At 35.7% G+C, this 12,346-nt stretch overlaps 1 protein-coding gene and 1 non-coding gene across 2 annotated transcripts; one reads left to right on the top strand and one right to left on the bottom strand.

Annotated features, from left to right (window-relative positions):
• Positions 1-2,441: 2,441 nt before the first annotated feature.
• On the bottom strand, positions 2,442-5,553 carry NDPK2 (nucleoside diphosphate kinase 2). The gene is made up of 7 exons (XM_028207480.2): positions 5,193-5,553; positions 5,052-5,108; positions 4,856-4,942; positions 4,122-4,202; positions 3,907-4,019; positions 3,713-3,762; positions 2,442-2,803 (listed from the first exon to the last, which is right to left on the bottom strand). Exons 1-7 carry the CDS (start codon positions 5,433-5,435, stop codon positions 2,736-2,738), a joined length of 699 nt encoding a protein of 232 aa, XP_028063281.2. The 5' UTR covers positions 5,436-5,553; the 3' UTR covers positions 2,442-2,735.
• LOC114266605 (U6 spliceosomal RNA) lies at positions 4,414-4,513 on the top strand. The gene has a single exon (XR_003630693.2). It is a non-coding gene; the product is annotated as a U6 spliceosomal RNA (small nuclear RNA).
• Positions 5,554-12,346: the final 6,793 nt, after the last annotated feature.

The following is a 12,346-nucleotide window of genomic DNA, read 5'->3' as shown; positions in this document are numbered from 1 at the left end:
GACTTCTCACCTTACGCTAGTTAAATCTTACTTTGGTCTTTCAACTTTGTGACAATTTTTTATACTTTTGGTCAAGTTGTAATATGAACTTTCTGTAGATTGATGTTGAAATATCAATATAGAGCTTGAACACCAAGAGAATTGTAACTTATGTTAATTGTTTATGACTAGTTCTTAGGTCAGTCTAGTTTTATCCTGATTTTCCACTAACATCTCTTCTGGGAATTGGCTTTTTTGGTGATTTATTTGACTTTTTGATGATTGTGCCTCTCACTGCCCCCATCTCTAAAGGGCTTATGTGTTTTTTTTGAGGTGGGACAAATTAATGGGTTTGATAATGACTTTTTTTTAATTGTATTGAAATTTGTGAATTATTGGGATGTTTGATTTTTTTAAGTAGTTTTTTAACTTTTTAAAGTGATTTTTTGACTTTTTTTTTTTTTTTTTCCCTTTATTATTATTATTGTTGTTGTTGTTGTTGTTGTGTGGCTATTTTAGTTAAAAAATTCAAGTTGCAGGGGCTAAGTTTCAAAATGTAACCACCAAAGGAAGAAAATTACTAAGGGCACTTGAAAGGAAGCAAAACTTAGTGGAAAATGTATATCATGCTAGATGTATTTTTGGTAATAAATTGAAATCAATGACCGGAATTTATTTTCTAAAGTTTCTGTTTGTTTGAGTTTTCAAAATTTGTTTTTAAATTTATTTTTTTTGTAAAACTAAAGATTAATTTGACAAACAAAAAACATATTTTAAAATTTTATAAAAATTACGTTCGTCTAAAAAAGAAAAAATTATATGAAAATAATTGATGTTTTTCAATTTTTTTCTCTACCAAACTAATTTTTGAAAATCTTTTAGAAAATAGATTTGAAAATTCAACCAACCAAACAGAAGTCCAACAAAACCAAGTTTGAAAAGTTTAAGGTTATTAATCGTACCCAACATTTTTTCCCCTTAGTAGGGGATAACTAATAAAACGGTCATTTTATTAGAGTAAAAAATATTGTAGAAAGTAACGAAAGAAAAGTGAAATTTATTCATTTATTTATTTTTGACAAAGTGAAATTTATTTTCTTTGTATACATTTACTTGGGATGAATTTTTTGTGTGAAAAGGCTGCAAGTAGATGGAGAAGCAAGATAAATAGTTGGCTTTTCACGAGTAAACCACAAAAAAAAAAGAAAAAAAGAAAAAAAGTATTTTTCTAAGGAAAAATGAAGCCAAGTTATCATGTTAAAACATCTCTAATGATCCATTAAATATTTTATTAAATTTGAGTAAAAAAAAATATGTATTCAAAACACAGATTTCTAACTTTATTCTACCCTACCATTAGAGATTGAAAGAAAACTTGAACTAGTGATTACTCGAAACAAATCAGCATTATTTATTCCTTAGCTTCATTGGTTTTTTTTTTTTTTGGTTTTTTCTCCATCTCTTACCTTTGCTGATTCCCTGGCTTCAGCCTTCATTGGTATCCTTCAAAATCTCTTCTTCCTCGGATTCCTTTGCACTGCTTGACATTGCTCTTGTGTGGACATTTTTCAAATCTTCAATCATTCCTTCTTGGTCAGTGCTTTTGCCACTCTCCTCCACATGCAAATCTTCCTCAGCTTTTCCAAAACTCTCCACCCCATCTTCTTTGGTAGCCCTTTAGCTTTCTCCACTGTTTCTACTTGGCTTCTGTAATGATCTTGAGAAGTTCTGGAGGCATAGCTGCTATATCAAGCTCCAGGCAACCCTTGGATTATCTGATTTGCATATATGTATTGATCAATTTGCTTTTCTGTATTGGAGAATTTAGTTTCTATTGTTTGTGAAAGTCTTCTTTAAATTAAAGTGCCTCATTGGAGGTTGTCTCAGATCATGATTTTTTGAACCAACAAAAAAAGTAGGTCAAAAAAAGATGCAGAGGTGGGCTCCGGGGGTCAACCGGGGGTTGACTAGGCGGTCGACCAGTCAATGTAAATTTTTCACAAATTATGTCTTGAGATAGTTATGTGGGGAGACATCCGGCTAGATGTCCAGTGGATCCACACTCAATTGTTATGCACAGTAAATTGCTGAAAGGTGCAAGACATCCCCAGTTCGGTAAAAGATTTGGAATGTTCTTAATTTGATACAAGTTTGATAAAACCATTGGAAACAAAAAAAGAGTATACTTTTTCACCAAATTTGAATTTGGTAATAAATTTGGTTAAACGCTGGAGATGGCCTTAATGTGTAATATTGAAAATTTTACTTTTTTTTGCACTTTTCACCATTTTTATGTGCTAAACAAATGCAAAAATAATAAAGAGCAGTCTCTCTCTTTCATCCTAACCAAACTCACCCTAAGCCCCATCACTGCCAACACATTTCTGATGGAATTTTTATGCAACCCGTCAATCAGTAGGAGGGAAATAGGAGAAAGGAAAACTGCATCAGACAACAAGAAGTAAAACTCGAACCCAAACATTACTAGGACGTCACATTAAACATGTCATCCACTGGACCAACCCTTGGCCTTTCCGATGGAAGTTTAACGAGTTCAAAAGTTGCAGTTCAAATGACAGACAAAAGGCCTGGAGTACTAGAGTTATCCAACTTCTCTAAGGAAATTAGTGGTATGCCAACTACATGAACTGTTATCAATCATAGTGCTTCAAATCATATGGAATGAATTGATCTCATTGTACATATGGTTGAAAGAAATCTCCAAAACTGATTGAATCTACAAGATGGTTAACAGATCACTCCACCAGCCATGGTGCTTGAGCCGGTGTCCATTCACACAATTCACCTTCCTTAAACCAGAGATCTGCAGTGAATTTTATAATGTCAAAATTGAAAGTTTGTGTATGGGAACTTATTGTCTTAATCCAACAGTCATGCAAAATTGTATGGAAAAGTTATATAACACCCTGCTACTATTTCAGAAATTTTCATCCTATGGTGGTGTTAGGGATTTCATTTGGAAAAATATCAAACAAGTCTTACTTTTCCCATAAAATTTTCATCCTCACAGGCAACTCGCCTCACTGGTTTGTGCCTTTGGGTTCTAACCTACAAGGCACCTCCACAATGGAGGTGTCTTGCGTCGTCTTATAAGTCCATCCTGGTCAGCTTTCACAACCGATGTAGGATGCCAACAAGTCCTATTAACACTTCGTTGAAAGAGCTAATCCATGTGTAAATAGGACTTAAATGAAAATTCTATGGAAAAAATTAAACTTACTGGGAATTTTCACATTTCATTTTGGTGCTCTGTTAGGAGTAGTAATGGTAGAGGGTGAAAGGGCATGAGTGGTGGTATTGATTATGTTTATAATAACAAGGGTTAATGAAGTGTCATAGACAGTTTTTTATTTTATTATTATTGTGTCACAACTTTCACTACTATAGACTAAGATGAAAAAGAATAACATAGGGAAAGTGCATTTTCGCAAAATTTGAATAAAAATAATGAAATGAAAGAACATGTGGCGAGACTGAGGCTTTGGTTATGATGGTGTGTTCAAGCTCAAAGTACAGGAAAAGTTTTTTTTTTATTATTTTTTATTTTTAATTAATAAAAAGACAAGTTAAAAAAATAGTGGACAAATGAGAAATACTTAAATTCAATTCCAGCTCAAACCAAGGAGATAACCATCATGAGATCATTCCAAGATCAGAACATTTTGTGCTGAATTTAATTCAATGATTGACATCAAAGCATCAAAGACTTCACCTATTTCACGCTTGCCGTTCTCAGGGCTGTCACTTCCATGAACCACATTCCTGCCAAAGGAGTTTCATAAGACCTCATGTCTCTACAGTTTAATTGCTCTCGGAAACAAATTTGATACTTCATGATTCAATGCAACATAGAAGATATAGAAATATTGAAAAACATAATTTCAAAGTACAATCAAGAGGCCCCACCTTCCCATTTGAACAGCAAGATCCCCTCTGATTGTGCCTGGTTCAGCTTGAAGAGGATTTGTTGCCCCTATTAGCTTACGAGCTGATGCAACAGCGCCAACGCCCTCCCAAGCCTTTGCCAAAACACAATAACCCAATGTTCCTTAGAAAATCATAAATCAATAGGAGTATCTTGGATTGATCTATTCCCATGAAAAAATCGAGGAGAATTATACCATACACACAACGGGACCAGAGGTAATGTAATTGATCAGTTTGGGGAAGAATGACTTGGACTTGAGATCCTTGTAATGCTCCTAGAACCCATTAAATTTAAACAAAAGTACAATAATTAGCTCAAAGATATACTCTTTTTATTACAAGATACGGCTATACTATTGTATCAAGGGTATAAGTATAACTCTTTTAGTCCGTTCGGTGTCCTTTGTTATGTCCATTTTTCTTCTTCTTCTTCTTGGTTTAATAATGCAATCGGCAATATGGGATAAGTTTCGATTGTATAAAAAAGTCCCTTTGGGACTTCCAATAAAATTGGAACAATACAGAGAAGATTAGCATGGCCCCTACACAAGGATAACACACAAATTGAGAAATGTCCAAATTTTTTACTTATCAAGAAAAAAGTCAATTGAATGGAGCGAAAGCAACCACTTCGAGGTAAGCAACAATGCATACATAGGGCATATTACATGCTCTGCATATCCAGTTAGAGAACAAACACAATGACTTGAATTATATCATGCTCTAATTCCCATAGAACAACTTACACAGTTACATACTTCAATTTCCCAAAAATACATGAATTTTTTCTCAGACCCAAATGAAGATTACTACAAACACACAACAGAATCAATGTAATTCAAACTAGATATAAAAAAAATCCAGACATGGGTTTTCTTTGTCAATATCAAAAAGCACAAATAAAAGTAAGGATTTTCAGAGCACAGACCTCAGCCAATTCTTTAGGGCATTGGAAGAGCTTCAAGGCTGTTAGCTTAAACCCCTTCTTCTCAAACCTAGAAATCACCTCTCCAACCTACAAAAATTCAAACCCACAAAAAGAAAATTGCAAACACACCAGCAAAACTCAATTGTAGTGCTAATTCTGCTAAAAATGTCTCAAAATTGAATCAGATTGAGCTTACGAGACCACGTTGAACCCCATCGGGCTTAACCATGACGTACGTCTCTTCCACTTGTTCCTGAAAAATCAAGACAAAAATGAGAGGTGAATTCAATTGGGTTTTGAGTAATTTTTGCAGAAATCGAGAGAGAGAGAGAGAGACCATTGAAGCAATCAAGTGGGGGAGGAAGATGTGGGTATTCTTGAGGGTATGGGGACGAGATGGGGAATGAGAGAAGAGATGGGACGGAGAGTGAAATGCGGCGAGGTTGTGGTGGTTGAAGCGTAGGTTGAGATTGTGAGATAAGCTGTTTTTGCTTCTTCTTCTATCAGCTGCTGATGATCGAAAGAGAGAAGATGATGAAGCACATGATGGACTTCCTCCATACACAGCTAGAGCTTCCATTCTCTCTCTCTCTCTCTCTCTCTCTCTCTCTCTCTCTCTTCCCCTCCCTCGCTCGCTCTGTGTGTGAGTAAGGATTAAATTGCAAATTTTATAATTTGAACTTGAAGAAGGGCAATTCTGGCCCCAAACCTGACTATTTTAGTTGGTTTTTGTTTGTTTGTTTGTTTTTGTTTTATTATTTATTTATTTATTTTTGACTATTTTATAAGATGAAAAAAAGTTATATATGAGATAATTTATAATTTTTTTAATAGTTGAATAGATGATTGTGAGAGGAAAAATGATTAATTGATATGTAAGGGCATCTCCAATGGTTCACCAAATATTTTCATCAAATATGAGTAAAAAAATGACAAATTCCTCTATTTGATATCGACTGCTCCAACGGATGGATATGACTTTTCATCAAATCACCGGTCGATCGAGCGGATGACTGACCGGTCGACCAGTCACTGCAAAAAATAAAAAAAACAACAATTGAATTATTTATTATAATAATTATGAGAGAAGAGAAGCATTGTTTGGTTGGGAACTTCGGAGTTACAGAAAAAAAAGAACAATAAGAACAAGATAAGAGAGAAGGTCCAAATCACCACCACCATTGACACTGAAGCTCCTTATCTCCTAGTGAGATTTGGGCGATGTAACTAAAGGAAGATTTCTTTTCTTTTTCTTCCCAAATGAAAGCACCTCTTCCATTTCATTAGCATCTTTCTCTCTCTCTCTCTCTCTCTCAAATTCAAACAAAAGATGATAGAAATATTCAATTTTAGGAATGGTCTCAGGTTCTAAATATGGGTTTGTTCGTAGAAGATCTAGAGATAATTCTAATTTATTCTTTAGCTTTGAGATTGAGAACACTCTAGCGTCAAAAATGAGAAAGAAACATAAATTTCATTTGTTCATTTCCATTTTTGAAATAAATTCAAATCACAATCTCTTATCTTTGGTAAGCATTATTTTCTCGGTTGCTAAACAGAGGAGGAGGAGGAGGAGAAGAAGATTGGGGAAGAGGATATCAGATTCTCAGTCAGAGGAGGAAAGTGAGAAATTTACAATTCCCAATAACATGGATAGAAATCCAAAAAAATTAACCCAACAATGAACCCAAAAACATTACAAAATGAAGATTAAATTTTGAAACAACTATACCTAAAATAGAAAAACAAGATGTAAAATCAATGACATATGTGACACTACGGACCATTTTTGTATTACCTGAAAGCTTCAACTTGCTTGAAGAAAAAGATAATCTCTGTTTGATAGCAGATTTAAAAAGTGAATTCAGAGGAATCTTCAATTTTTTGTGTCTTGAGATTATAATATTCAAATGAATAATGTTTGGTAGCTCGAGGATTTTGCCTCCCGAATCCCCCTAATGCCCAAAACGACGTCGTTTTGGGCATTAGGTTTTTTTTTTTTTTTTTCTTCTTCCATTTTCGATCTGAAACCGATCTGAGAAGAAGAGGGGAAAAAGGAGAGGGAGAGGGAGAGGGAGAGAGAGAGAGAAGAAGAGGGGAAGAGGAGCAGCCGGTGGTCGTCGCAGCTCCCCGCCGTCGTCGCAGCTCCGACTCGCCGTCATCACCTCGCCGCCAGCTCGTTGCAGCAGCAGCTCCAGCTCCAGCTCCGGCCGTCGTCTCCGCCTCTGCCTCCGGCCCCGCTTCCTCCTCCCCTGTTATTAGGCCCCCTCCAGTCCTCCTCCTCCTCCTCTCCTCTCCTCTCCTTCTTCCTCCTGATTTCTGCTTCTGAAAAAAAAAAGAAAAGAAAATCGGCAACGTTTTCGATTAGGGGGATTCGAGCTACGTAGCTTTCGAGCTATGTAGCATGACTGTATTCAAATTGATATGTTGATTTCTAAGAAATCGAGAACGTTTGAATTGTCGGGATTCATATTCGATTCTGATCTTGCAAAACCCAGAAATTGATCTCCTAGTTCAGATGTCATCTAAAAACTGTTTCAACGTCTCTTGGAAATGCACCTGTCCAACAAAAATTGAGTTAACTACGACGCAAGAAAAGAAAAACAACTTGTTAAAGTTCATTCTCTGGTAGCCATTAGCACTCACTCACAAGTAAGCGGATGATTGGGTGGACATCCGGTGCCCAAAAATAATAGTCCTAAATAGTGAAATGCTGAAAGGTCCCAAACGTTCTCAATTAGGTGCAACATTTTTGATATTCTTGATTTGATACGTATTTGGTGAAATCATTGGAGCAAGAAAAAAAGGAACTTTTCATCAAATTTGAATTTGGTGATGGATTTGGTACACAATTTGAGATGGCCTAAGGTGTGACATTTTATCTTATTGGCTATTTTAGTCTTTTTTTGGTCTTTATTAGATATTTTAGTGAGAGAGTTGCTAAATGCCCCTACTTTTTTACTTTGGACTCCCAACTTCTTTGAACCCTTACCACCAAAATTGTTCCATTCTTCATTTTTGTTTGTACCCCTACCATAATCCCACATATACGCTCACTCCAATAGTTTGTCTCTTTTCTCTCACTTCACCGGTCCCCCAACCGTAACCCACTTTGGCTGACGACCTCCTCTGCCATCATAGCCTCTACCGGCAGCTTTCCTGTCGTCGTACGTTCATTTCAAGACCAGACCCACCACCATGACCTCTCATTCATCCACCATTCTATACCAACCTCTATCATCATCACTTCTCTTCACCCCAACGAGGAGTGAGAGAGTCTTCTCCATCTAGTCTCATCGACCTCTCTCTTCGTTCTTCCACTTTCTACTTTACCCTTCTCTCTCTCTCTCTCTCTCTCTCTCTCTCTTCTCTTCTTCTTCTCCCAAAATCCTAACAGTCGAACAAATCCCTTATGTTCAACACTGTGCTACTAAACCAAAAGGATTAATTCAACACCATGTTTCCGAATCCACTACTCTATCGTGACCTCCCTATCTATTGTGAGAGAGAGAGAGAGAGAGAGAGAGAGAGATGAAAACCTAAGGTTTTTAGAACAAGAAGATGGAGATGGAGAAGGGAGCCAACGGGAGATATGGGCGATGAAGAAGGGTTAATGGTGGTAGGGTGAGGCGGAGAGGGGCTCTATAGCAGCAGATAGGGGTCACGGAGAAGGGTTGGGTCGTTAAGGCTAGCAGTGATGAGCTAGCCAGTGGTGGGTGGAGGTGATAGCCAGAGTTGAAAGAGGTTAGGGTTTGGGAAATTAAGGTTAGAATATTAGGGATGAGGGTCAAAGTGAAATTTTATGTTAGGACAAAATTGGAATTAAAAAAAAATGGGTTCTAAAAAGAAAGGTAAAAATAAATAGCGGCTCTCTTTTAACAAAGATCCTTTATGCGAAGCCATCCAAAGGGTGGGCTGGCCATAAATCTTATTGGGTTGGGCCATGTAAAAAAATCGAGTCTAAACCCAGTCTGACGTGACAATTGGTATAAAATTTTGGATAAGTTATAGTAAATTTTCTTTAATTATGATTTATTTGTATTTTGTTTGTCTAAACTTTAAAACTCACAGTTTACCATCTAGAATATTATCTTGTTACAATTAATATTTTTTGTTAGCATTATGTTAAGAATTTATACAAAATCAAATCATGTGTAAAGCACAATGACACATTTGCTGAATTTTTAGTGTAATAATACTCTTATATGATGATTCCATTTGCATTTTGTCTAAGATAATGGAGACAAAGTTCAAATGAGATCACCAAATAAGGTATTATTATTCCAAAAAAAAAAATTAATAACGGGTATTATTATCCTAAAAAATCAATAAATGTGTCATGTGTTTTACACATGACTTGATTATGTCTATATCCCTAACAAAATTTTAATGAAAAGTATTAATTGTAACAAGATAATAGTTCAAGAGATTAACTGTTAAGTTTTAAAGTTCAAGGAGCAAAATGCAAATGAGTCATAACTTAAGGAGATTTATTGTAATTTACTATAACTTTTTTAAGGATAATTATATTAGTAATATTTATAATTTGTCTTCTATGTCATTTTGTATTTATTTGTACCTATATCTTTATTTAGTGTTATTTTGGTCAACTTGATTATCTTTATTAATATTTGTATGAAAATTAACAATGTGAACTGCACATGTCATCTCTTCAGGGAAAATTTGAGTTTGGAAAGTTGCTAAATAAGCAGTTTATTTGTTACAAGTTATCATATCACTTTTCTATTTTTCTATATATATTTTCTTAGAAAATTAAAATACAACTAAATAATCAAATCTCAACCAATCATTGCCCATAATATATACACAAAAATAGGGGAGACTAGAAGCCATGAGGTATTGGGAGAGGGAGGAGTCAATGGGAGTTTGTCACGACCTAAATCTGCCCATGTAGGTTTAGCATCGTAACGGCTAATTACAGATCAGAGTTGTTATAGAGTTGGTGCGAAAAGAAATTTTTTTATTTTTTATTTTGTAACAATGACATTATTGTAATAAAAAATTGTAAATAAATTAATTAGATAAGTTTATCTTTCATTAATCCAATGATGTTGTAATTTTTATCACAAATTATATTACTCATTGAATGGCGATATATATCTAATATCAACTCGTTGGGAAGGGAAATAAGATGATAAAAGTGGGTTAGGGAAGAGAAAAAGGCTACTCCAAAAGGGTTGGTCTAGTAGTCAAAGTGCGAGGGTGTACTTCCTTCATCAATGATTTCAAGTTTAAAATCTCTTAAGTGCAAATAATTTCTTGGAGTCAATCTATATGGGACTTTGCACCAGCTTTAATTAGAATCCCACTAATATACGGTAGGATTGATCTTTCAAATTAATTGATCCATTAGGTCAAATACCAAGTTATTAAACAAGAAAAGAAAATTACTTGTCAATAAATTTCCATTAAACATATTACTCTAGAATAGGAAAATTGGCTAGGCACAGTAGAATATGAAACACTCTCTTCAAAAGGGGTCGATCATTTTCTTGAACTAAACATATCTTCTTTCTTCTAATTTTTTATTTTTATTTTAAAAATATGAGCATTCACTATAGACAATCAAAGATGTAATTGGGGAAATCCAAAATTATGCAACCCCAACAAGCTTACAAATATAAGCTAATTGCTGAAAAAAAAGGGGGGCAAATAGAGCCTATATGAGCCAAAGTCAGTCAAAAAGCTCCGATGAGACGAGTACTATTCGGAGCCGATCTGGTGTTCGGAGGAGTTGCGGTCGGAGGCAACGTGCATTGTGCAAGGCTGGCTTTGGTCATATTTTTGTCGTTGTAAAAGCTCATAGATTAGGAAAGTGTTGTTCTCAGATAGGATTTGTGCAAGTTGGAATTCTCAATGTATACATATATTTATGGTGACTATGTCCACAACGGGCCAAACAAGGGTATTTCGATAATTTCGTCAGTTAGGGCTTCCTTCGTACACTACTCCTCATATGAAGTACTTTATGACTCTTTTTTTTAATAATTTTTTGACTTTTTGTACTATTTTAGTGTAACAACCCTCGTCACTGTTTACCGATTAACCACTGATTACTGCTAAACTGAGACTGATTATGATTGGTAACTGAATTGATTGGAATATTGAACTGACTGACTGAAATCTGGAACTGAATTGATTAAGTATATCTGTTCAGTTGTATGTCTGTCTGTTGACTGTTTGATTATCTGTTCATGCCTTTGTGTTTAAATTGCGAATTGAAGGCCTTATCGGCGGCCGACTCTGAAATTGATTGATGATTTGTGTTCATTGGAATTTATATGATTTTATGGTGTATTTATCTAAAATGTGATTTGGTATGATTAAATTGGATTAAAATGAGTTAAATTACAAGAGTTGGACTTAATTTCCATTTTGCCACCTAGTGGACTTTCATGAGCCTCTTAGTTGATCTCTAATGCTAACATTACAACACTTCATCAGCCCATTTTTCTTAGACAAAACCGACTGAGAGAGAGAGGTAGAGGAACTTAGCTTCATCTTGAATTCTGCTTGGAAATTGAAGGATTGAGTGCATATTTGAGCTTGTATATCTTGCATCCTAGACCTAAGGTAAGAACTCATCTTCTTGATTGCTAAATTAAGTCTTATGTTGCATGGTTCATGTCTAATTGAGGAGCTAAGTCATAATTTAGTTCTAACATGTTGAATTATAGCTTAATTCATGCATGCATGTTTGAATTGTGAGTTGTGAGTTGATTTCATGGTAAAATGTTATATGCATGTTCAATTGAAGTTATGTTCTTGAGTATTGGTTTGGAATTGAGTTGTTTGAAACACCCTTGGGCTTTGATTTTACAATTGAGCTTTGGAATCATGTTAAACTATGAGTTTTGGGATGTTTTCTGGAAAATTGGCCCAAGAGGATCGAAATTCATGTTTTAAAACTTGGTTTTGAGCTTGAGGTTCAAATCTGGAAATTCCAGATTTTGAACTCACGCTCGAGCGGGGTGACTGGCGCTCGAGCGTGGAAATCGTGCTCCCAGCATTTTGTTCTATTTTGAATTCCGCTCGAGTGGAATAACTAACGCTCAAGCGGGACATTGTGTCTCATGCTCGAGCGGGTGTCGAGCGCCCAATCGAGCGTGATTTTCACCTATCCAGCACTTTTGACTGTTTTGCAGAACGCTCGAGCGGGTAAGTCTATGCTCGAGCAGAAACCCTTGTCTGCATGTCCGCTCGAGCGGAGTAACCTACGCTCGAGCGTGACCCATGTTTTCTGAAGATTCTGAAAATGCTTTTGAAGTGCATCTTTGCATCCTCATCTCATCCTAGGCATTATTAGGCCTAGTTTAAGACATCTTAATGAAGATATAGATGTAGAACACACCGAGGCAAATTAGGGATTAAGTTATTATCTTTCCCAACTGTGTAGCTTAGTGTGTGTTCAATCTGTAACTGTGTAGGGTTGGCGACTGGGGACGCGCTCTAGCTTTACTGTAGCCCAGA

This window comes from Camellia sinensis, chromosome 4 (genome assembly GCF_055761805.1).
Source record: "Camellia sinensis isolate YWXY chromosome 4, ASM5576180v1, whole genome shotgun sequence".
Taxonomy (NCBI): Eukaryota; Viridiplantae; Streptophyta; class Magnoliopsida; order Ericales; family Theaceae; genus Camellia; species Camellia sinensis.
Note: the sequence above shows the minus strand (reverse complement) of the source record. Positions and strands in the feature narration are given on the sequence as shown.